This window comes from Strigops habroptila, chromosome 3 (assembly GCF_004027225.2).
Source record: "Strigops habroptila isolate Jane chromosome 3, bStrHab1.2.pri, whole genome shotgun sequence".
Classification (NCBI taxonomy): domain Eukaryota; kingdom Metazoa; phylum Chordata; class Aves; order Psittaciformes; family Psittacidae; genus Strigops; species Strigops habroptila.
Window position 1 is genome coordinate 36,576,295 of NC_044279.2, and position 27,127 is coordinate 36,603,421.

Below are 27,127 nucleotides of genomic sequence, written 5' to 3' on the forward strand. Positions count from 1 at the left end.
AGATCGCAAAAGGAACAGATTTATCCTTGAGACTACAGAACCTGATTTAAAAATGCCAGGTAGAGAATTGCCCAGTACACGACTCTTTAGCCATGGTGTCTGATCTGAAGACACCAGTTAAGTTTTTACTCACCTTTTAATGGAATGTAGCTGAAGTGAGCATGTTTGCACTGGTGAGAGCTGTTAGCAGCTGTCACAATGCCCACTCCATAAATGACATTGAACAGCACATAGTTATTCCATCTGTCATGGTTCATTCATTTAAATGCAATAGAACATATCCAAAATGTCAATTCAGTTCAGATCTTCTCTTGTTTTAATTAATATACATAAATTTATATAAAGTATTTTATTGGGCTAGTTGACAAATAATGTATTTTTCTCATCACAGTCCAACGTGGCACTGTGGTAAGCATGGTGCTGACTATTACGTTATTCCAACTTTGTCAGTCAACAACTTGGATCAAGCACAGAAGCAATTCTCAAGTCTGTATCAAGGACAGCAAAAATTACAGATCTGTCTGGAAACGTCTTGGGAAATTCCAGCTTTCCTGGGAGCATTTGTGTCTCTCCTATGGAGTTCTGAAACACCTAACATTCAGAGTGAGTTTGTTTATATAAACGTGACTTTACAGAAACTCTAGCCTTCGTGGTGCTGCATAAAAGCCTGTCACCACGAAGTGCTGCCTTTTCTTACTGAGGCTCTAAGCGATTTACGCAGCTTGTGGCGCAGAGTGATTGTGATCATTTGTCTTTCATCCCATTCCCCTACACAAATCCTTTCCCAGCAGAAATACAAAAAGAGTACTTTTAATATTTCAGTACTCATAATATAAAATACAGTAAGTGATGTAGATAGATAAGGCTGCTCCAAATAAGCAATGAAAATGCTTCATGCATTTTCTACATCTGCGTAGGCAAGACACCCAAACACCCTGCAGTGTGGTGGTTACACACGTTTGTACAATGTCATGTGTATGTCATGTCTCCTCATTCTAAACCTGTGTAGTGCCAGAAACCTTACCTGTAAAAGCCTGTCGTATGGTTTTAAACCTCCCAGATCACCAGGGCCAGCTGGTCGAATGTTTTTAACATACACTCCTTTTTCCAGTAAACCATCTGAGACACTGAATCCAAAGTCTTCTCCGTCAGAGTCCTTGTACAAAGTTACCTGTGGAGGTGATGTGACATGATGAGAAGAGAAAACATAAACGTTTGTCCACGTTTCTACAAGCATTAGGTGGGCTTTTTTCCTATGATGGTTTTGGTAGGGTTTTTTTCGCATTAGAGAGATCACTTACCTACTATTCGGTACTTACAGCATTAGAGTTGTCCCCATTTGGACATTATATTAATATTCTCAGAAGCCGCCTTATTCTTCAGTAATAAAGAGCCCTTTTCACTTCTGCTCATCAATTGGAAATTTGTGGTGTTCAGCCCACCTTTTTGGTGTCATTTTTTAAGTCTCAGGTTTTTTGCTACCCTATTCTCCAGTTGCCAGAATCTGAGTAAAAGATTAGGTTTAGTTTTGCTTCAGGGATCAAGACCTGGCCTCAACCAAACAATTAGTGTCATGTCTTCCCAAACTTCCAGCAGTTGGAAACACCACTGGTACTGTAAGCCCTTGCCAGCATGGTTTTGGCCAGGCAATGGTCCACCCTGTAAAGCCTAATCTCAAAAGTGCTCAGTATAAGAGTTATAATGCAATCTGTTAAAATACAAATGAGGCTCCTTCCAAAAGAGCTTGCAGGCAGTGTTCTTACACAGCCGTGAGACAGTCATTCAAAAGCAGAAAACAGAAGTTAATACAACTGTTAGGAGAAGGTTTTGCAGGTGTTCAAAGAGCAAGTCCTCGCAGGTAGCTTTGTGAATTCAGTTATTTGATAGAGAAGAAGATTCAGAGACTTCTTTGTAGGTATGTGGCAGCACACTGAGGTTTTTATTTCTGTGAGGTTTTTACTTTTTCTTGCTTCTCTCTCACATCAGGAGAGCAGACCTATGCAAGTAAGCTGTGTGAGTCACTGGCATGACATCTGACTGACACCAATGCTGGCGCAAAATGTGTGTGCAGATACAGTCACACAATCAAAATAGAGCTTTTACTGCTATAGATTTATGTCACTTCGGATTCAAAATACTGGTTTTACCATATCTTGGTGGATAAAATGACACCATTAAGAGCGCATTGTAATTTCATAATGGTTCAGTACTAGTAACGCTCCATGTGCTGCATCCTCGGGTGTGCCAGCCACTGAATTCCTTTCTGGTGTTTCTGACTTACAGAATCATTCAAATTGAAGTCTCTAGTCCAACCTCCGGCTCAAGGCACGCCAAGCCCAAATTCAGATTGGGCTGCTGAGGACTTGGTTCGTACATCATAGAAGAATGCCAACGTGCAGCAGCGTGCTGGGGCATGGTGCTGGTTGGTGCTGCCTTCAGAAGCTTCTGAGACCCTGCCTTAACTGCCATGTAAAAAGGTAAGCGAGAACAGACGAGGTTGTCTCAAAATAGGAATGAGGGATACAAACAGTTGGTTTGGGATTTTGTTGGGTAGTTTTTGGCTTTGGTTTTCTGTGTGGTGTTTTTTTTTTTTTTTTTGTGAGTGTGGTTGGTTGTTTTGTTTTTTCCTGATTTTTTTGCAGTTTTCTTGACTTTACTTGGCTTTACCGGTGTATCAGCACTGCTTTAACCACAATGAAAACAGACTCCCTAGTAAGTTTGATAGCTATCCTGGGAAACAGTTGAGAGAACTTAGATACAATGCCAGCTGCTGGAGCATTAGCACTGTTGTATCTGTATCTGTAGATAGTGCATTCACTGTTGGGGTGCTGTGAAAACATCTCTCTCTCATGCCAGGGTAAGCACAAATACCCACACATGGTATTCATCCCTTACTTTACACCAGTTTCTCATCTTCCGTTGTTTTTCTCCCTCTGTATGGCACAGCTAAGAAGAAAGGCACACCTAAAGTCCTGTTAACTGAGCTGAAGGCTTTCTCCCTGCCAGTCACTTTTGTGTCTGAGCTGTCAGTTGAAACTTGCAGGCGCTGCTGTGTTTAAGGTCTTTGCTGGCTTTTCTCCCATCTTCCTCCAAAGTAACTTCTTGCTGAACCTGTCATAATTCCTCCATCTCAGCATAAATTTTAGGAGTCAATGGGCATTTCAACTACTGGAAAAAACCTACCGGCAAATTCAAAATGATTCTTCATAGAATGATTTTAATTTGTATCAACAGCTGCTGTACCAGCAGGACTCTGGGAAACTTCTAATAATTTGTTATCAACAGAGAGAGGCTTTTGTTTGTCATATCACAGCATGTCTAACATGGCTTTGATCTGAAATATGTTTGAAGCTGCTATGAAAGTGCTTTAAGACTACCCTTCTACTAAATAAAGGAGGGAGATGGCAGGAATGAAAAATAATTAGCACGGGACCAAAACACAAATTATCTTCAAATGAGGTAACTTTTTTCCTCACTGTCACAAACGATAGGAGTGGTTCATGTTAACTGCTTCTTAAAGAAGCCTTGAAAAATAAAGATGTGACACAGTGCCTAAGATGAGAAGACTTAAAATACTGTGTACTCTTCTAGCACAGATGGCACTATTTTTCAAAGCAATTTCCCTTTTCTGCTTACTCCTTTTCCCTTTCCTCTTCCTTCAGGCACTGGAGTTGAATGAAGGTGAATTCAACTTCAGATGAACTACAAAAGCATATGAAACACGGGGCTCTCTGAAGTCATCTAAGCTGAATTCTTGACCTATAGGAGGGTCAACTGCATCTAACCCATTTCTGAGAGACATTCGTCTGTCCTGCTTTGTAAGAGCTCCAGTGATGGAGACTCCGCAGCCTATTACAGTAATCCCTTCCAGTGCTTCAGATGTTTTCACCCTTGCTGAGAGTTAAGCTGCCTGTCCACAGAGGAGATCGCTTTATTCTCTCCTTCAATGCAGTGATGTGAAACAAGGCTTGTTTTTCTGTGGACTCTGTTCAGTAGGTCAGCATCCTTTAATTTTCAGACTCCAAACTGGATACTATTAAAGTCCAGACCTTATCAAACAAAAGTTGGAGTAGAGAATAATTCTGCATGTACTAAAGATAGTGGTCCCATGTGTATGTTTCTAAGACGTTGCTTTTTTCCTGTTTTTAGTAAGTGGTCTAAAACAAAATACATACAAATTCTGCTCTGTAGATCTACAGGAAGTGCCATTCCACATTAGCTCATCTTAGCTTGCCTCTAGTAATGCACACACTACTTCATGCCCAGCTTGTAAGTCAAAAAAAGGAGCACTGCAAAAAGGGGCATAAAAGCGGAGTTTTGCTGTAGAGGGACACTGGGAAGTACTGCAATTGGGGGTGGCTGTGTGACAGGAAGGGAGCAGAACCTGAGAACGAGCATCTAAATGTCTTGTATTGCCCCCCTAATTGTTCAGGTTGGACATTCCTGATTTATATGGGCTGAGCACTCTGGAAGGGAATTACTCACAACCCTGCAATTGCAACTTTTGTTTATCAAAATATTTCCTTATTTCTGTGGTTCTTCAGATCTACAGATCCTAGAATATTCTGTAAAACTGTTTCCCTTATGGCTACCTTCTCTTGACTTTTGGTTTATTTGACAGGAGCTTGGAAATAAAGGAAACTGACAGTTATTCACTGAAGGGATGAAACTGTGATTTAACTGTCACATTTTTTAGGTGCAAGTCATCTGCACAGAATTTTCTTTTGCATTCTAGGTTATAATTCTGGGGCCAGTTCTTTTTAGGGCAGCATATATTCTTCAAAGGGAATCTCACAGTAGAAACCCCACTGTCTGGAATACCCAGGTTTTTATTTAGTAACAGGTATGGGCAAAGCCCTACCACACAAGTTTCTCATCTTCACTAGCCAGTAGCACAGCCCCATCTGAAGGGTATGACATTGCAGGCAATTCACACACCACCTGGTAAAATCATGCTGGTTTATCTGTATTTCTGATCACAATTGTTCAGGAGGTTTGATCTCGATAGCAAAATCTCCATTATGGGCAGTTTGTTAGACTTTTCAATCTACATCAGGAGCCTAAGGGAAAAAGAAAGCTGAAATGGAAAGTTCATTCATATTTCATAAGCAATTAAATAGTTACAAATTTAAAAGAGAAGCTTACACATTTTGAATCTGTTTCTATGCCTCTTCTCCCTCTCAATTCTATGGGAAAATGCTTAATTTAAATTCATACATCTTGCACAGATCAGCTATTAAGGTATTTTAACCGACTGTGATTTTAGGTTAAGGACTACTTGCAGTAATAATATTGAAAAATTATCTAATATCTAGTGCATATTTTTGCTCTCAGAGGAACGTGTGCTCTATGAAACTTTAACAAAAATGCTCCGCTATGGTTTTTAGAAAAATATTAATCTATATGATTACCTAGGTAGATAAAATCAATTAAAGGCATTAATTAATTTGGGTACTGACACAGCAATATGCTATCCAGCTAAATTAAACGTTACTTATTAAACCATCTAGAACAAATGTTTGAAGAGATTTGCACGATGCTTGTCTCAATCCTAGCATCCTCAGGACAAAGACAGTTCAAGTACACATTTGGTGAATGTAATGCTGTGAAGTAAGAAAGAGCAGTGAAGGATTCAGGTTAACTTCTGCAAAGTTTGCAGCTTTCAGCAAAATAATCCTCAGGGCTGTGTCACTTTTCTGACAGATGTATAGCTGAGAAGGACACACTAGCAATGCAATCTGCTCTCCATGCTGTTCCATTAGGCTTACTCATCTGTGTTTGTAGCCTGAGCAATTTTCATCCAGTCTTACTCTTTCAGCCCATACAGCCAAACTGGCCATTGATGCATTTCATTTTAATGGCTTTTTCTTTGGTAGAATCATATATTCTTGCTCTCTCACAATCAAATTATGAAAAACCAGTGGAACATCGATCTTAGCTAAGCCGTTTTCTGCAATCAGACTTCAGGTATGAACTCTTGAGCTATAGCGCACATGGGCCCTGACTCAACAGGCATGCAGGCTCATTGCACCGAGACAGTAACAAGGTACCTGACCCGTCCTGCAGAAGAAACTGGGAAAGCAGCATGCAGACAAGTACATGCTTGAAGGTCTTGCTGAGGTAGGTCTTAGGCAAGCCATGTCTTAGCTCGTATTTCAAAGACTATTTATACCATCACAGTTTTCCAAACCAGTTTGTATTTCACTGGTTGTCCCACCAGTGTCCCAACAGCAAGACCTGTTATGAAAATACTTATATCATCAATTCAGCAGACAGGGGAAAAGTGGGTATACTGTCTGAACAAAAACTGGAAATTACAAAAACAGAAGGTCACAGCAATCTTAAAAGACAGACAACTGATGAGAGAGAAACCTCAAGGACAGGGTATTTTGTACTGCCCAGGACTCTTAAGAGGTAGGAGCTATCACAGAGTACTGACTCATTAATAAAATGTGACTACTCCTTTTCAGGAAAAGACCTATTTTATCCATCATGAAAGGCTGGTTTTATAATTCATAGGAGAAAACTGTGTCTTTGCTAAATGTGAGCACATTATGAAATGCCTACTGGCATAGTTTTGGTTTATATCCCACATTTTTTCACCACTCAGGAAAACTGAGCACAGTAACTAACTCCATTAATCACTTCAAATCAAGCTGGAAATACGAATACCTTAAAACTATCACAACACATCCTATTGATTGTTTACATTGGCAATGGATTAATTTGCCATATGTAAGATCCACTCCCTACTACCTTCTGTAAACATTCATTTAGCTCTTACTCAGTGAGTCCTTACCTCACTGAACGAAACTGAATGAACTACAACCTAAATTCAGTCAAACCCACAGGTACTAGAAACCAAGCCAACTCTCTTAAGAACAACAACGTGTGACCTTTTAGTGGTATTTCTCCATGCTTTTGTCTCCTCTCTGGGAAGTTCTCAGACCTTTAAGAGGAAGATGGGTGCAGGAGACAAGATTCTCATTCCCATCAAGGAGAACAGCATTATAATGTCCCCCAGAGTTTTAGAAACTGGTTGCTATTATGGCCTCACCGGACTTGAAACTTAAACCAGCAGGGTGTTTGCTGTGCACATCTCAAGATACTTTATCCAGTACTTGGGATGCAGAGGGCCAATCACCAGGTGATTTTGGCAGCCTTGAGCCATGAAAAGTTGCATAGGCTGAAGATTATTTATCCTTTTAGAGCAAAGGAATTATAAAGAGAAGAGAAGCAATAGCTAATTTGAAATAACATTCAGTATTATATGTACATTGAGTCTCATGTATTTGATTCAAAATGAATGTTAATTTGAAAAAGGACCAACGGGAGCCCCAAACCCTCTTGAGTAATTTCCTAAAGAAATTTATTTCCTAGAAATTAAACTTTGCTTTCTTAATGAACACATTTTGCAGAGATGAGTTATTAGTATTGTCAATTCAAATTACCCGTGGACACTCCTTGCAAAAGAGTAGTCCCTTTTGAGGATTTATTGTAAAACAAAATAGTAGACAAGGATGCATTTTATTTGTTAGTTTCCCCCACAAGGAGTGTAAGAACTAATATGCATGGCCCCCAAATTACATCTGTGGAGTCGTTATAAAAAGTGCTTACTGTATTGCCGTATAATTAGATTCCCTATGCTGAATATATTATTTCAAAGCTGTCAGAAGAAAAATTACAGACCTTGTGTAACTCCACAGGAGTTGGTGACATGATTTCTTTCATTTCTTGCTTAATTTTTCTCAGAACCATGGACCTTCTCCCCACATCTGATGGCAGTGTGTTGCTACGAGTAGTTTGACTGTAATGTGGCCTTACAGTACTTCTTTCCTGGAAGCTGGCTTGTCTTCCAAGCTGGTTACGAGGTTGTGGGTTTTCATGATTCAAACTCATTGTACTTCCTGACATAATTGTGGCCTAGAGCATTAATGAAGAGGTTAATGTTTAACACGGAATGTGGGTTAGGTAAGCGGTTAATTCATAGCAGTAGGAAAAGAGTCTCTATTCTTTGTTAAAACACAATCACTCAGGGCACAGCAAAAGGCAAGAGGATAGATGTTCAATCTGCTTGCGAGTCACTATAAAACAAAGGACCACAGCAAAACACAACAACAATAACAGAACCCTATGGGCAAAAGTTTTCAGACGGCATTTCAAACTAAAATACTGAGCACTAGAACAGCTATGCTTGAAAGCTAGTCCCCTGGCAGACTGAAGAGTGTATAGTAGAATTGCTTATTTTAAAAATGTTTTACATGTAAGTAAAAAGACATTTGAGTTGTGGCATAATTGCATTTGTTAGAATTGGAGCTATAGGAAGGCATTTACAATTCAGACTGTCATGCAAGGTAAAAAGAAGTGAGTCGGCAGAATATGGATGCAGCTCTGGAGTCAGCACTGGCACAGAGCGTGCCTGGATCCCATCTCAGGCCAAGGAAAGCTCAATGCAGGTAAGCTCACTCCCTGCCTGGACAGAAACTCTGCATAACATGCATACTGCAAGAGGAACTGCCTTAGCTCAGCACTAATGCTGCAGGGATACAAGATGCAGTCTCACTGCTGTTTTTCATCTCAGTCAAAGCTAGCCTTTTATGTTAGATGCAAGAATATATGGAGGGTGAAATCCTGAAAGACAACAGGAGTCATCTCATCCATTGGGTTGAACAGACTGACATGAACTTGCTGTGCACCTGTGCACAGCAAGGAGCCTCCTCCCTGTGAAAGACTTTCTGCTCTGAGGAGTGGGAGGCAAAGAGCTTTGGCGCAGCCACCATACAGGCCTACCACTGCTGGAATAGGGTACGCTGCATTTCCTACTTACTGTCCCTGGTGCTGATGGACAAGTGAAAAGGGAAATTAAAAGGCCATAACCTGAATTCTGACAGCGACAGGATGCAGGCAGCCTGATGGAAAATGAGAAGTAAAAATGAAGGGAGAAAAAAATAAGGGGAAGACAGGGAAATAAATGTTTGCTTCTGACCCTGGTGAGCATGTCTGTCACCCTTCTTTCTCCCAGCTCCAGCACTACTTTCACTATGAGATAATATATTGTAGCCTTAACAGTCTCTCTTGTGCTGGGTAATGACTGATATTATTGCCTGATGGAGCAAAAGCATCCAGAGGACTGGGCAAACAATAGTTTTCTTTGCTCTTTGGCTGAAGACCTTGAAATGAAGAATGATAAGGAGTCCTTGACTATGTAATGGCACTTCATAAAATAGAGGCATCACCATTCTCAGCATCCTGTCATACTGAATGAGTTTTGCTTTCTTTTCGGAGCTGTGGGCTCTGAACAGGGCGATGCTATAAACTATACTGCATCTACAGTTCTCACTTCTGGGAAAGGCTGGGGAAAATTTAACATGTTGAAGTAACTGAATTCTGCTCACCATGAATGATCTATTTCCATTTCAGAATTATCTATTTCCATATCCTTTTATTGTGCTCTGAATATTGAAAATTGCGAGAGAAGCCTGCGGTAGTGAGCCATATCTAACTATGGAATTAAAGCAGTATAACATTTTCTCCTATATTTCTCTGGTTTGCAATAACAAATACGTGAGAATCACATTTTGCTACCCATACATGCAATACAAAAGCCATAAATCTGAGGGAGTAAATTAATCTGAACTGGAAAACTTTCACCCAGTTATGCCATTCACATTCCTCCTGGCTGCTAAAGGACTTTATATAACATAAAAATGAAAATGAGATTCTGCCAGTTTTGCAGCTCCAGGAATTTAAAAGAACATAAAAGAAAATATTTTAGGACCTTTCACTCCACAGCTTTAAGTGGCAGTGTTCTCTTAATTGTTCTGATCGGACAACTCAGAGAAAAGGTCATCAGAAAAATAAGACTCAAAGTTACCCTGTCTCTGTTCCCTTTCCCCTTTATCCCCCTCATGATCTAACATGAAGCATGGTTATATTTGAAGTTAACTTCAGAATGAAATGTGAAAATTTGTTACATAGTAAAAAAATTGCTGTATAATTTTTTTGCAGAGGGGTAAAATTATAGGTAAACATTTTGAAAAGCTGATTTTCTTTTATGTTCATCTTAATCAAATTAAGTTTCAATTTAAAAGACAACCTACAACATGCTAAGAAAAGCTGCATAAAGCGTCTGTCAGAGAATGGGATGCATTGCTGCAGGAAGGCTATGCCCACTTCAGAAGTTCTGTGACATCTGCTGCCTGTGCAGGCAGCATCAATGGTTATGCACAGCAGAAGCTGCAAGTCAAAAGCTCTGGGGTGAACATGTTTATAGAATTTTGGTTGCATTGTACAAAAGAAAAGAGCTCTGGTTAGGGGCGGGGGAGGCAGCTGCACAAGCAAAAATATAAAGGTAAAGGGTAGGTACCAAGAGAGTCATGTTTCTCAAACACAGACGCCTGTCAGCCTTGTCCTGTGGAGAGGGGTTAAAGCTTTTAAATGAATTGGTGTGATTAGTGAGACTTAAAAGAAAAAAAGGAGAAAATAAAATGAATGTAAACCAAACCAAAACCATTATATTTCTCTACAATTGGAAAGAAAGGTTAAGATTGTTCTACCTCTAGTTCCCTCAGAATTCCTGACTGGCCACAGGTCTCTAAATCCTCCAGAGCCTGAGACCAGAAATTTTCCTCCTGGTCAGCCTCGGTGTTATCATGGGTACCTGCGAAGCTAGATTTACAATGAGAGGTTAAAAAAATGTGGACTTTTTTTCCCCTCTAAAATATATTTTACACACATGCCTTGCCACAGATTGCAACTTGAACGACAGAACCTTACGGCAGGAAAGTGGGGAAGAGTCGTTTATCAGGCGAGGCTGGATGGACATGTAGAGCATGTGGCAGACAAGTCTTCTCGTAACCTGGCAGTTGCTAGCAGCTGGCAGGATCTGAGCAGCGAGGTATTTGGTAAGGAGATAAATAGATTCCAAGAACAGTTCAGTACACATTGTTACTGGATTGAAACTGGGACTTCCCTATGAAAATTAATGAATCAACCAGCAGCTGTGTGCAGAGCTGCTCCACGCAATGAATATTTGCAGTAAAACCTTTCAACCTCAGAGACTTCTCCCAGGGAACCTGAAAAGAGCCCTCATTTTTGCAACAGTGTTTGCAAAAGAGGAATGGTAGTGCTTTTTACCTGATTCTTCCAGCCTAAGCTTCATTTATTGTCATCAAATTTAGCCCACCTGACTGCTGTCACGGAAACTGCTCCAGTCATTTCACACACAAACACAGAGAAACTTTCAGGATGCAACTGTCTTGCATGGAGACTTAGGTCTCTGGTATTTCATAAACAGACTGAGGCCTTACATTACCACTCTGGAGCAAGATGGTGGTGACTGCAATGCTTAGGGAAGCTGCCCAGCAAGAGAAGCCTGATAAAACCCACCAAATATGGACTGCAGCAACACAGCCCAACGTGATACCATTACAGGGTATATGTGTGTGTGTGGAGGAAGCAGGAGTATTTTGCTGTCTTAGCAACGGGAATCAGCTCAATGAAGGTTCCCACAAGTGTCAGAGCTGCTGCACTGGACTGGGCTGGTTATGTGAAAGGAACAGGGGTAGGATGAGGAAAGGAAGAATGAGAATTCGCCCTTTCGGTGGCAGCAAGCTGTTACTTTGGAGCAGCTGCCCACGGACTGCAGCTAGTGGTGCTTAACAGCACATAAACAGAGCAAACACTATTATGGAAGCATCTGAGGCCTTGCTTGACAAACAATGTATTACTGAGAATGGCGTGAATGTAACACTGTTAAAAGAATAACTTTTCAATAGAATTGCCTAGCACAAGGGACGACAGCTTGGATGCTTCATCCTCATGATACTCTGCTTCAGAGATGCTTTCTTACAGTTACCATCAGTCAAGCAGACAATGGTCAGCCATTTCAATCTCTTATTGCAATGATTCTCCACCTAGCATCAGTGTCTCTTCTAAGATATTGCAATAGGTACAGCAATGGTGAGAATACCTACTCAGATCAGAGATGCAATTCCTCCCAGGCAAGATAAGAAAGTATTTAAAACATGATTTTAGAAAGTTCCTTGACTTTTGAAATTAGCTCTTTCAATAAGCCTAAGTAGTTGGTTTAATAGCTAATGTTGAACATAGACTAATTTATCCATTACCTTTCTTTATGTTGCATGCTAATATTATACTATAAAATGGAACTTGAGTTAATGAACAGGATTATTTGAGGCAATTGTCTGCGACAGCAAAGGTGTATTTCCTAAAACTGGAGGTCCATTTCTTCTCCAACTCCTGTGAAATCTTAAATCATGATGCCTATATGTCTGGACTTCTTTTTAGCTGAAGCAATTCCCTTTTCTGCCCTCACCTCCTCTTTTGCCTTTTCTCTAAGTCTTGTCTTCTCATGTGTGAAACACTCAACTTCTGCATCTCCATTACACCTACGTGAATGAACTGATTTGTAGCTGAGCTACTGCACCAGAAAAAAAGACATACCAAAATAATTTCTCATCTAGATGGCTTTTTTTTTTCCCTCTGAAACACGAGAGATTGATTTTATGTCATGTGAAATATTGTTTAACCTATAATGAATATATTTGGTTTTCCAATGCTTATTCAAAGAGCCATCAGAAATTTAGATGCATAAAAAGGCTGAAGGAGAGGTAGTGGAACAGATACGAAGACACAGGTGCCTCTGACTGGGTTCTTACTGCCATATGAGAGACAAAATTTATCTTTTTTTTTTTTTTTTTTTAATTCAGAAGATGAGAGGATGTTCTGGGATTGGGCAGACTCATTCCTGTAAGTATTGTTTTAATGTGCAAAAATTCTTCCTTGGAGCAGGAACTATAACAGACTTGTCCTACCTGCCAGTGGTAGGTAGACAGCAGGCTACAGAGCGGTTCCAGCTCTCTGGTTTCATTCACTTGCCAACTGAAATTTCATTGTCACTCAACAGCATGTTAATGATGTGTTTTCTGCTTTTACCCTGCTGTTCTCCTGTTTCCCATTTTAACTGTTTTCCCTTTCTTCCCCTCCTGCCCCCGCCTCAGCCCAGCTACATCTCACTGCTGTGCATTCTTTGTTCTCCTACCTGGGGGTATTCCACTCTTCCAGCTGCCCCCCACCTTTCCTTGGCCCACCAGAGGCACCTTTCCACATCTTGCTCTCTTTCTTCATGCTCCTGATGCTCTCTCCCCCTGATCTTTCTACGGAAGTTTGCTTTAAATGGTTTTCTTGATTCTCTCCCAGTGTCTCAGTCTCCTTCTGCTGCCACATATTCTTGGAAGCTGTGCTACACAAAATAAAGGTAAGAAAAAATTACTTTTTTTCCTTAAAAGTTACTTAGCTAGAGGCAGGGAAGAGGGGGTTTCCCGGGAATTCTTGTAACAGGCTGGAAGAACAGACATACCCTTCTCAATACCCCAGCACTTGTACAGGAACACCATCAGCTGTCGCATAAACCATTTTTTGCAGAAAGAATAACCATTAATTTAATTTGTGCCATATATCTCAGTTGTAAGTCACACTGGCAAGTAGAACAAGACTTTTTAATGTGTATACTTTCTGTTAAATAGAGCTTTAAAATGGTAGTAGAATACATGCTTTTAATTTAGAAGACTAAGTATTTTACAATCCATCTTCCTGGTTCACTGCTCATCAGTATTTTCAGCTTACTGCAAAACAGCAGGTGTTCTGGAATATATGGCTGCATCTCATCTGAGAAAAAATATATGGGCTTTAACCATGAATAAAGATGCCGCTATTAAATTAAATATATTAACTTACCAAGAATGGGAGGTATTAAGAAAACTATGGCAATTTTCTTTATTAAGTATTGTCCACTGGTAGCCTATGAAAACTTCTAGTATGCTTCTGTGCAGTAGGACCAAAGGAGCTGGATATGGACTGAGAGCTCACACTTGCCCATATCTTACCTATCACCTTGCCAGACTTGTCTCCAGATAAAATGCTGCTGGGTAATCTGCTGTACCAGAGGATCTGTCATTCTGATTCTGAAAAGCAGCACTAGCATCTAAGCTTTGCCTTGATTTGTATTTCAAAGGTAACAAACTGGACCTTATGGATTTACTTATCCAGTATGTTTATACAGGAACCAGGCAGGTTTCTTAGTACTAAACTTGAATTTCTCACAGACTGGGATTTTGGGGCTTATTGTGCTGCTACACCAAGAAACTGTATTTCTCATGAAGGACATACATATCTGCAAGTCCTGAGGATGGGTACAAAAAGCACATCTTTCTGTGATTGTCTGAGGAAGACTGTTCTTTGGCAGGAATTACCCAAGTTTCTGCCAGTGGTTCCACTGCCAGATCATCCTTACAATGAAAGAGTAAGAGATATTTGGGTCTTTCACTATCTCCAAGCATTGTCAACTAAGCAATTTTTCCCTCAGGAAGTTCTTTTGCCTGCAGAGAAAATTAACTGAAAAGGGAGATTTACTTCTCAGAAGAACAGGAATGAACGCATGGCAAACTACCATAGCTTTGGACTAGACATTTCTACCTGGATCACTTTGTTCTCCTACTGAATCACTGCAGATGCCTTCAAGCATTTATGGAAGATGACTGCAATTGCTGCTTCTTTGCCCAAACCAAATGAAAAATTTTCATGGAAGACAAAAGATTAACATGCCAGTTGTTTTTAGCCACTGTATTTGTAGGTTTATTTTTGTGGAGTGGAAACAGAGAAGGTTTTCCTGATGCTTACCCAGGGGAATGCCCTAATTTTTTTGTTTGTTTATTCTTAAGAGATAAATGCTGTGGGTTTTTTGTCTGAAGTAACTCAAATAAATAGACTGTCTTGATTTTGGCATCGTAATCTTCCGTAAACTGTCACTAATCTACCCTATTAAGTTTCATGAAGTAGAAATTCTATATCTCATATTTAAAGGAAGAGCTGTTACAGCTGCATTAGAAGAACATCATTTCCTTCCAGACAGTAGGTATTAATTTTTTGAGGCACTGCTGCAGCTGCAAGTCAGAAACAGAAACTCATATGAGAACTTACCTGCTTGCTGTAGGTCGGTCCCATTCATCATCACTCAGCCCTGTATCATGAACGGGGGGTGTCGTGGTTTGCTTGGAGGGGACAAACTAGTCTGCTTCGGAGTCCTCCACTCATAGGCATTGAAGTTGTATCCTGAAGCCTGATAGCTGTGTCCTAAAAGATTAATTATGTATTTACGGCCCTGTATATGGTCATGTATATGCTTATGTAAACCACGTGTGTTATGGATATGTTAAAACATATTAACATGGTCATGTGCAACATGCCCCAAATTAAACCTAAGCTATTAAGAAAACTGCACTTTAGACTTACTGAAAAAAGAGTTTGCAAGGATGCATTAAAAAAAAGCCCATCAGCTTGACTTTTCAGATGACTAGCAAGAAAGTTTTTCCTTCCTCCTCCTAACTTTCTCAAATTTGGAAGCAATGCAGCCAAAAATTCATGACATATTGGGTGGTCAATTACGCACACTACTACCAATCTGTAGAATGGGTACCTAGATTGTGGAAGTTGGCATGGTGCAGAGGCTCTCGAGTGACCATTAACTGGAGTAATGCTAGAATAGGAAGGAGAGCGTCTGCCTCTGCAACCGCTAAGGCAAGGACCTGATTAATACAAATGCAGGACTGTGCTGTCACAGCCCTGCACTGCCCTGCATAAAGACCAACATGGGAACCTCTGTACCCATGTCCCCTTGTGGAAGAGAGACTTGCACTTAGCAGAGCCACTGCCTTTTGCTAGGACTCTGAGAGCTGAGAAAAGGCCCATCTCCTGATGGGCACAAGTGCCCGGGACCAATATACACCCTCAGAAAGCTCACCTTGCAGAAAGTGATTTCTCTATCAGCCATTTCCAAATATCTCAAGGCTGTGTAAGTTGCATCAGATGACCTTTATATCTGAAGAGTTTATTCCTGGGTGCTTTTATCATAGAATCATAGACTCATCTAGGTTGGAAAAGAACTTTAAGATCATCAAGTCCAACTGTTAACCTCCCACTGCTAAGTCCACCATTAAACCATATCCCTAAATGCCACATCTACATGAGTAGAGCACATAATGAAACCAACATTTTTGCTCATTTAGTTCTTCCATTCAAGCTCAAGGTTGTTTGTGGGGAGAAACGAGCTGTTACGTGGCTTGTTGCATGTTTATATAGGGCAGGTAGACAGGGTAGAGGCATTAATGCCTCTAAATACAAATAAAGAGTTTCCAGCACCATTTTGCTTTCTCCTAAATCTTTTAGGTAAGCCAAATGCTACGACTCTTGCAGAGACTCATACAAGCAATGTTGGTCTTAGTTCAACAGTATTTCTTTAACTGAATTAAGTGTAATTTGAATTCCAAGTAAGAACCAGACAGCCTGGCTTCCAAGTGATGTATCAAGAAGAATGCATGGATTGACTTGTCACAAGCTGATGCTGATCTGGTAAGCAAAATCTATTATGGTAGAACTGCTATATATGTATTTCATCTTGACATACTCCTTTTCCGGCTCTATAGTTGGCATTTTCTGATGTGCGTATTGGATTAGGAAGTTCTGTTTTGTTTGTGACTAACAAATATCACTGCTGTCACCTCTCTAAAGAGGGCAATTTGCTTCCATAAATCAGTCTAGACCTGTCTCCTTCAAATCCCATGTAACTAGACAGCTGTGTGCATTTTCCAGGTAATTGGCAGACATTAACATACTGCCAGATTCTAGGAAGGGTTTTGGTTGTGAAAATGTGACTGCTGTGTGTGGAAGGCTCCAGATTAGCAAGTCAGACACATTAGACAAAGGTACAAAATGGGGTAGTAATTCAAGGAGAGAAAAGACTGCTCATCAGTATTAAATTAGTAACTAATAGGATGAACCATTATCTAGTGCTCCAGAAACATTCCCCAAATTCAATTTGCTTAGCCTGCTCTTGTGCCAAGAAAAGTTTGGAGAGAAGCCAAACTCAACTTGACAGGTCAAGACAGAATGAACTTTAACAGAAATGTGGGTCACATTAGTACCACAGCAAGGGATAAGGCGTACATCTGATTACACTCAGGCTGTTTAACAGAAGTGCCACGTACCCAGCCAAGTCTGGGCTGATTTTTTCAAGACAGTTAGAAAAATACCTCCTTTGAGATACTGGTTTAGTTTTGGCTTTGCATCCGAATCATCAGGACTTTGGAAAGTAGTCCACAGTTGAACAATTTGCTCCAAGTATCATCAAGTCACGCAGGATATGAGAACTATCATTTTGGCTCTGTCAGCAATACTTGTCCTTAAAAATATCTGCAGAAATCTAACATGATTTATTTTGATAAACTGACCAAAACAGTTAAAACAGAAAAAAGACAAATTTATCCCAACTCTACTCCAGTGAAATACAAATTATACGGGGGAATATAGCCAGTACACTGAGTACTAAATAAATGTTCTGTGCCCAGAAGGAACCGCCAGTTTATCACGGAGCAGGAACATTAGAGAATAGCAATGAAAGTAATCAGCACAGAACTTCAGTCTATATGGAAAATCTGCTGGGCAGAGCTTGGTTTCAGTTGTCTATGTGAGGGTACATAACAGCTGTCCATGAGCTACTACCCTTGCTCCTGGAAACCAACAGCAAGAAATAGAGAAATAAAATTGAAAGAATGTGTGCAACTAGCGTGAGCAAGTGAAAATTACTTGACGTAAGGACCTACCTGTCCAGATACCTGCTTTACTATGGATATAAACATTTTAAAGAGAGTTAAATAAAACACTGAAGCTGTGTGGAAGTTACTTTTCTTGTAATCTAGAATATTACAAGATGTCTGTATCCCTCACTGCCTAAACGGATGTCTTACAAATTAAAAGGAGATTATTTGAAAATCCTATATAAAATGATAGTGATGCAGAAGTAGAAAATTTATCATAAAGGACAATCATGTCTTCAAATAGAATGATTGTTTTTGAGAGCTGAAAGTTAGATGTTAATGCTGCAGGAATGAGGAAGAAGCAAAAGATTTACAAATCATAAGCAATGCCTAACTGCCTTCAGCAGTTTATAATAAATCTGTTGTCAGTTAAAAATTACTGCATATGGGCATCAAATTAATGAACATCTTCAGAGCGTTCTGTGCCTTGCATTGATCCCTATCTGAAGGATAAACTCATTTAGTTGTGGATGAGCTATGGACCAGGCTATTCAGATGTCAGTAAAGCTAACAAAAGCCTGTTAATGTATTGATAACTGCTTCATAACACATCACACTGTCATGAAAGAATGAATCCGAGATCAGCCAAGCGTAAGAAATCATGCTGCCTGGTGAGGTGTGTGGTCAGGATGAGACACTGGCACATTACAAAGTATGAGGTTTAAAGTTGGTACAGATAAACTTCTTTTTAAGCAAAGGAAGGTCAACCATGAAGGTGATAATTTCTACTTTAAATCTTGACTGCATTTGTGATAGTACCTTGATTTCCAAAGCTGGTATCAACACCAGAGCCATCCCACGACTCTACTGCGCTGTCAACACTTGGGACTGTAGTGGAATAGATGTCTGAGAGTTTGCCAGATTTCTGTGCAGCAGAGGTTTCATCTTCAGCATCACTCAATTCACTTATGTGACCCACAGGGACAGAAAATTTCTTGGGACTGGTAGCTGAATAGGATTATAAAAAAGAAAGGGGAGGGGGGCACGGAGTGTGGTCATTGCTTTACTGCAGTTCTAAAAATATGCTTTTTACAACTGACCCAACATTTTTCCATGGATGGCCTAAATGCTTGTTAATCTGTAACAACACACACATGACCACTGATGCTACTCTTGGCCATACTCACCATCTGTCTGCTTCTTGATTTTCAAGGTGACAGTTTCTCCTGCCATCTGTAATAAATGAATGGCTTCACTCAAAGGTTTTCCCTTCAGACTGCTACTATTTATTGCTAGGATTCTGTCTCCTATGTGAATTGCCCCCAGTCTACAGTAAGAGAGAGAGAAGAGCATAAGAAGCAACAAAGACAATTTCTTTGCATATTTGGAGCATGAAAGGCTCATCTCCCTTTCTTTCTTTCATTTTGCTTTTATAGCTGTGTTACAGAGCAATTCTTTTGTTAGAAATGCTTAAGGCAAGTCGCCTTTGTTGTAGTGACAATAGCAGAGCTGAGGCATGGAGGTGTGGATTTCTGTGTTACTGCAGTAGTTGAGTTAATCACCTGTGGATGATATTCATTGCAGCCCACCTGCTTAAGAGCAATCTCAGACAGCACAGTTTAGTTCTGAAATGAGTCAAGTTTCTAGAAGTCTCACAATGTAAGGAGATAATGGCAGTGTGAGCAGGTAACAGCTATTTCACCAACATGGCTTTCAGGATGGATCATATCAAGAGAACAAAATAAATTCTCTTTGTGTAAATGCACTGTTTTTTCTGGCTGTGCACAGTGTCATGTTTTGTGTGCTGTAAGCTCTCTGAATCCACCACCAAAGGTACTAGTTGCAATGACTCTACCCATCTTACAAATAATAGGCAATGGAAAACCTTAGCATTTTCATTTTTCTCTATCCACCACTTACCATGATGAGAAATGCTCAAGTATGATTCAAGTTTTATCCTTAGATAATGCTTGCTATGGTGTATGTAAGTGCACCCACAGATGCAGTGTGAGTATATGATAAGTGGCATATAAATATATGGTAAGTTCAGATAAACTTAGACACACAAAGTGCTTTCTTTATCTGTTGTACTACGCAGAGCTATTGCTTTTAGATGATGGCTGCTAAAATGTTCCTGTGACTGAGCAGTCTGATTGACTAGTCTTTACTATAGGTGATTTATAATAAGGACCACAATCCTCTGCTCTTGTCTTGTATAGTACGTGCAAGAACATCCTGTTAAGATATTGCTCATGCTCTTGAACTTGGCACTGACCAAAAAACATCAGCAAAAAGACGATAAACTCAGATTTAGAGAATTGTAAAAATATAAATTGCTAAATAATGAAAATTAGCATCTGCAGGTAAACAAAATAAATCTTTACCTAGCCAAAAAGAACATTTTAAAATAATTTACTTTCCAATTTACCTTTCAGCTAATCCTCCTTTTGTAAGGCTGGAAATGATTATGGGATCAAAGGGCTCTTCGGTACCAGAGATTGTAATTCCAAGAGGCCCACCATAGCGCTTGAGCTCGACAGTATAAATAATTGCTCCAGAGCTCTCCTGTTCATCTGCAATAAATGCCAAGGGGATGCAATTGGTTTCTTATGAAAGAGGGAATGAAAAAAATAGCACATTCAGTCTAGTGACTGGTAATCAAACAACATTTTCAAAGGATTACATTTCAGACACACTTCTTAATCATATTCTACTGGATTATTTTGGAAAAAAATATTCTCTCTTGTGCAATTTCTTCTTTTATTGCCAAAACCTGATTACGCTGAAGTCAATAGAAAACCTCTCCTCATTCTATTAAGACTAAATTTTACTCCATTTAAAATTATATCTTCTTTCCTATTGAAATATAACTTCAGGCTATTTTGTTACAGAATTACAGAACGTTTGAGGTTGAAAGGGACCTCAGGTGGTCATCTGGTTTAACCCCCCATTCCAAGCATGGCCACCTACAGCAGGTTGCCCAGGACTGTGTTCAGATGGCTTCTGAATATCTCCAAGGAAGGAGACTCCACAGCCTCTCTGGGCAATCTGTTTCAGTGCCCTGTCATCCTCATAGTAAAAAAGTGCTTCCTGATGTTTGGACACAACTTTCTGTGTTTCAGTTTGTCCCCATTGCCTCTTGTCCTGCCACAGCACCACTGGAGAGAGCCTGGCTCTATCCGCTTTACAACCTCCCTTCAGATATTTATATAAATTGATAAAAGTCTTCTCTGAGCCTTTTCTTCTCCAGGCTGAACAGTCCCAGTTTACTCAGCTTTTCCTCATAGGAGAGATCTTTCTGTCCCTCCATCATCTCTGGGGCCCTTCACTGGATCTTCTCCACTACGTCCATGTTTCTCTTGCACTGGGGAGCTGAGGCCTGGACCCAGCACTCCAGGTGTGTCTCGCCAGTGCTGAGCAGAGGGGAAGGATCACCTCCCTTGACCTGCTGGCAGTGCTCTGCCTGGTGCAGCTCAGGAGGCTGTTGGCCACATTTGCCAGGAGGCAAATTATACTATTGTATAAATCCTGGTACTCATCTGTTTCTTGAACTGAATGGAAAGTATTTAGGATCAAAGATAATTCAAATTCAAGTGTTTTTGATAGACAAGCTTTAAGCTTCTGTAACTAAGTTGAATAGTAACTCCATTAGATTTTATTTCATTATACTGGATGAAGTAATTAGCATTATTTTGAGATTTTTATCTCACCAATCATCAGAAATGGGGAAAAATTCATCACCGGGTAAGCTTAAATACAATGTATTTTCCTTAAACAATACCCAATGGGTGTTGCAGCAACAAGAAAGGCTCCTGTACTTATACAGTGCTCTTTAAATATTATCAAGAAATACACATCAGGAGAGCAATCAACCGTGCTGTCTTTGGGTTAGGAAAGGACATTTTAAAATCTAAAATACCAGATTTCTCCTCAGATCAAAATAACAAATGCTCCCTTGCCCATCTTATGCTACTGGTATTCAGCTAGGACGACTGGCCTGGCGGGCAACTTTTCCTCCATCTGTGGGTAATGACATTTTGAAGGGCTCACTGAGTGTGGAGAATGTCTAGGACGCACACCCATAAATGTTACTAGAACTAACCTGAGTCAAGTTAGAAAATTCAAATGTCCCCATTCCTGTTCCTGTAGACAGAAAAACTTTAAAAGGAAAAGAGATACCTGCATTACTAGCAAAGGTTCAGACTTGCTTTCTTCTAATGCTGAACCCGCTACTTAAGCAGAGCTGGGGAAATATTGATATCTTTGGAGCTACTTTGTTTCTCCCCAGTTTGCCCCCCACCCCAACTCCCTCCTGTTTCCCCCTTGCTATCCACCTAGAGAAAATGGTACCAAAGGTGAGGAGAATTAGTGTGTTTATTCAGCAAAGAATTCTGGGATTTTCACGCCTACTGTTGGCCTTGTATTCCTAATTGGGGCATTATCAGTAGTGTTTTGGCACAGTTCACATCAACTACGCCTTATCTAACATGCTCTTTCCAGAAGCGTCCAACTCCCAAGACCCCACACTGGAAGCCTCTGGCTGGCATACAGCGCTTTAAGCTGCCACTGCACAGCAGAAGAGTGGCAGCTCTTGCTTGCTTGCTAGAGCATTTATGGAGCAACAACAAAACTTCTGGTATCTAATGCTGATGATGCTTACACAGGTGTAGCATTGACATGGTGCAAGGCTTCACCTGAAGGATGAAAAGTAATCCATCAAGCTACTTAAAAATTTAATAGCCAGTATTTGCTAAGGGTTGAAGTTTCTCTGCTATCAACAGTGAGTGAATAAGAAGTTATTAATCATAGAGCAGCCCTGCCACATGAGAGTTGGAAGTTTATAGATCTTAGTGAATGACTGGAAAGGAGACTGGTCCATGATGTTGTCTTCTGGTTAGCCATTAGTTATTAAAATTAATGGCAGAATTGCAACAAATGTGAAATTTACTACACTGTTCCTTCAGTACTCTTTTCAGGCAGTACAAATGCAAGCTATCTAAGAACACTGCATGCATGTGGCCTGAATTAACAATGAAGGCCAGTTCTGCCTTGAAAGCAGAGAAATCTGATATTCAAAAAAGGTGGTAGCCATTAGGTTAATCAGGAGAACAAAATTTTCCTCAGTTTGGGGAATCTGGTGGGGAAAGAAAAAGAGAGAAGAGAAAAACTGCTGGAAAATTAACTTCCATCTGGGAGGAAATATAATCAAACTACCACAGTTTGGGCCTCATGTTTCGAGATTTTCTTCATTTCTTTTCTTGTGGATGCCCAATTGTGGATAGTGCTTAGGGGAAACCACATTTAATGGAAAATAGCCCTGTGTGCTGCAGCGCCTCTGCCCTGCTGCACTAGTGCCTTGCTCTTCGGAGTAACATCTGATCAACACCAGACAAAAGGGCAAAGAAGAGCAAAGGTCTGGGGGAGCACATGCCATGTACCCTGCGTGCTGGTTCTCACTTGCACAGCTGGCTTTGCAGGAACACAGCTCTGAAGACACATAGAAATGTCTGGAGAAGGGAAAGAGGAGCTGGAGAGACCAGCAGAGAAGAAAAACAGCAGAAGAAGAGCCAGAAGCCTAGAAATATTATAAAAAAGGAGAGTTTGGAAAGACAGCAAGGAAATGGAGAACCTAGGGAGGAAGAAGCCCTGCTCCCCTCTGCCTCCCCTCCTCAAAAAAGCATATCATGAGAAATCAAAAAAAGTTTAAATCTTTATCTCATTCTTGTGAGGGGAAGCTCAAACTTCCTTCTACAGGCATTTTTCCTGTCAATCTTCTGCCAAGTGTAGTTGCAGTTTGCTCTTTCATAACATACATGGTTGCTCAGTTTTGCAAGGGAACTGTCAGTCAGGCGGTCCCTTGGATGTACAGCCCATGGCCAGTTTGGCCAGCCTCTGTCCAAGGTGGACCAACTATGTGTAGCAAATCCCACCTCGCCACCTGCAGGGACCTAACCACAATATCCTGCCACGCAGTGGTTGTTCACTTTGCTAGACCAAAGTTTACTTCTGAAAGCCAATCTGCACAATTGCCTTTCAATCTATCTGCCTTTGCTTTGTACTGGTCATATCGAGAAGATACTGTTTCCTTTCAAAAGCAATTAAAAGAAAAGAGCATTCTAGTGCAATTCTAAATGCTGTTTCAACAGCTGTACTTGATTTTAAATAATAAAGTGGACAGGCTGTGCCTTTTTGCTATGAGATTGTATAGAGCTTAAGACAAGTGAATTTACAGTTCATGCTTTTGTGTAACACTGTAATATAAGTCCCAGCAGTAATGGTAATTATAATTGTCTAACTTCCTTTGCCATTAGAACGCATAACAGAACTCGCTTTATTATCTCCAGGTAGAAATTCTGCTTTTATGGAATCCATAATGGGGAAGATCCAGGAATATTAATAGATGTAGGTGTGCAAAATGATGGCAGCTCCATTACTTACACTGGACTGATCAGACATGGCTCCTCCATCAGCCATCCAGCACAGCGTGTAAAGTACTACCTGCCTTAAGCATGTGAACAGTCATGCTGAAGTCAAGTTTGTAAGTTTGTGGATAAAGCATGCAGTTCACCACTCTGCTGGAGAACTGAGGCCTATGAATCCATGCTTTGCTAACCATGATTCCAATCTTAAAAGCAGAAAAAAATCTCAATAAGCTGATAAGATGAATATCAACCTTATATGGCTGCACCTGAGGGGAAACTGCCTTTCCAGAAAATGGAAGACCTTGTTTTGCAGTGCAGTTCCTGCAGGCAATATAGCCACTTGGAAAATACAAAACTTTATAAAGCATTAAAATTCTTTTTAGTGTGACATTTTCTGATTAGCATTAGCATAAATCAGCCATGTTTAGAAAAAAACATTTCACTAAAATTTAAAAGCAAAGGAATGACCCCGTGTTCTAAAAATCCTGAAAACACACAGAAATCTGCATTGCTAATACCAGAATTATCTTCGTCTTTGCGGATCTTTAACTTCACAAGGTCCTCACAGTGCTGAAGGATCTGGACAGCATCTTCCATGGAGCAATTGTCAAGTCGAATGTTGTCTATCGCAAGTAACTTATCACCCAATTCAAGTGTACCAGTTCTGTGAACAAGCAAACAAACTTGCATGAAATTCTAGTAACATGAAAGCAAGGTATCTTAGAAGGTATGAACATTATTATTATAGAAATAAGACAGATTTTTAAAAACAATTATTTCTTAATACATTGGCCTTTTCATTTGCAACTGCTTTTTACAAAAACAACAAAAAAGCACAGTCTCTTACAAGCTCCCTCTGTTTAACTGGAGTCTGGCTGGCTACACAATGGAAACAGATTCTTACTGGGAGCTTGAATGTCTTACCTGTGAGCAACGCTTCCTTTCTTGATATCAGAAATAACCAGAGGGTCCCCTGGTTTTCTACTGGATGGAGCTGTAATAAAGAATACATACAAGTATCTGATTTTATTACTAGAGATGCAGATGGGCTAATTCTGCCCATAAATCAGTAATTCATACACATTATCTACTAGTATTATATACCTCTCCTTTCCCTAAATTATATGTACATGAATACAATCACGAGCAGCATATTAGTAAGACTGCATTCTCCTCAAAAATTAGAAATATCAAAATTAAGGAAACTGGTGCAAAGTGAATTAAACCTGGTGTGTCTGAATTCTGGGTTAGGCTAGGACTGAACCATCTGAAGACACCACAGTACAGCTCCAGCAATCTATCATGAAATGCTGTGCAGCTACAACACATAATTTTTGTTAGCAGAACCTTCCAGCACAACTACTAATGCTGATCTTTTGCCAGAATATTTCTGGCAGTCATAAATCATGTTTCATTATATCCCTGACCAACAGAGCTGCTTTGGCAAAGTATCATGAGTGGGCTAGCCCATGTTCCTTTACATCCACTTCTTTCTCATTCAGTGCTTAAGGCAGAGGTATGAAGATAATGCTTCCTGGGTGAGAAGGAGAAATCTACGCCACACTAAATGAGGTGTTGTGAATAGTGGCCATACATACCATTTGGCTTAATGATAACACAGTTATCACATCTGCACAGACTGATGTTTGCTTCACTGTTACTCACTGCTTCCTCTGAGGTAAACGTGCCTCTTTGAATGAGTACCTTTATTCCTCTGTATTGCTGCTGGGCCTTAAGCATTGTGGACTTTTCCCCACTTTGTACTTGGGATACCTACTAGAAGCCCTGCAATTCCAGCAATGGTCAAATTAGTAAAACCCACACCAGTCCTCTCCTTGCACACCTAAGTCATATATTCTTGGAGGTATCTGACATCTTACAATTTTCTGTCTGTCCATCATGGTTAAAAGCATGCTTGGCTCTACAGTGCCAGTCACTGCAATTCTTTACTGTGCAAAAGTATTTGACAGGTCTCCCTTGTCTAGGAAATTTGCTTAGCAATTTTGCTTGACTTTTGGTTGGATAGGAAGCAGTTAACTGCCCCAGTGGAAGAAGATGATGATTACTGACTGCTTCCAGAGGACTGTTTCTTGGAGAAGCTTCGCTGACTGCATTTGGAGGATTTACCCATTTGCCAACAGAAGACTGCACTGGAGATCTGATCTGGTAAGCAGTGGGCTCAGAACTTGAGGGTGATGAAAGATACATGGTGTGTATCTGCCACCGGGAAGTACACCAGCTGGTCTGTCCAGGAGGTAGTCCATGTGGTGAACACAGACTGACTTTTGGGCTTGTTGTTAACAAAGACAGTGCTAATATTAAAACATTGCCATGTGGTGTAAGGCTCTCAGTTTTCCTGAAAGCACTAATGGTTTTTGCTCACATATGGCTCTTCAGTTGCCACAAGCCATTTCTGCTCTCCATACCAAGGCCTCTGCATTCATTCTGCATTCATTACTTTTCCATTAAGCTCTAATGCCTAACTGACAATCACCCAAAAAGCTACCCATGCTGGAAGATCACCTACAAAATCCAGATGTCAGTTACTTTAGCAGCTCATGATTCTTTGATGGAAAATGACACATCTTCACATACAGCAACCACACATTGTATTAACAATCTCATTTCCGACACTATATTCTAACAGATCTTGCTAATTTTGGCTGTCCTGGCCAAGAAAGACTTTGAATGTCCAAAGGAACTGTGTAAGAACTGCTAAATAACCATATTTCAAATGCAGTGTTTTGAAAGTCCAGAAGACAGATGTACAATGGCATTCACGAGTTTTTAGAAACTTGCTAAACCAGCATGCCTTCAGGAAATACCTATGTTGCAATTCAGAGAACAGCGATTGATTTTCTGCAAGATGCACAATTTTCATAGCTTGTTTCTCATATTTTCACACCCTGGGTCTACTGTATCTTCTGTGGCAGTTCCATGATTTACTTGAGTTCTTTGAGTTTGTTTCACCAATTAGTATCTTGTTAAAATTTTGAAGTTATCACCTTGGTGAACTTTTTTTTTTTAATTCAATGTTTTTACCCTCTGGGTTGCCTTATAAATCTCTGATGTTATACGCACCCACTGTATAAT

The 27,127-nt window shown here is 40.2% G+C and overlaps 1 protein-coding gene across 1 annotated transcript in view; it reads right to left on the minus strand.

Annotated features, from left to right (window-relative positions):
• GRIP1 (glutamate receptor interacting protein 1) overlaps positions 1–27,127 on the minus strand; it is a 227,157-nt gene that overhangs the window by 1,856 nt on the left and 198,174 nt on the right. The window contains 10 exon segments of the mRNA XM_030477942.1: positions 1,025–1,171; positions 7,690–7,923; positions 10,557–10,668; positions 15,001–15,049; positions 15,052–15,153; positions 18,432–18,620; positions 18,800–18,939; positions 20,041–20,185; positions 24,553–24,698; positions 24,959–25,028. Of these exon segments, the coding sequence (XP_030333802.1) occupies positions 1,025–1,171; positions 7,690–7,923; positions 10,557–10,668; positions 15,001–15,049; positions 15,052–15,153; positions 18,432–18,620; positions 18,800–18,939; positions 20,041–20,185; positions 24,553–24,698; positions 24,959–25,028 (1,334 nt within the window).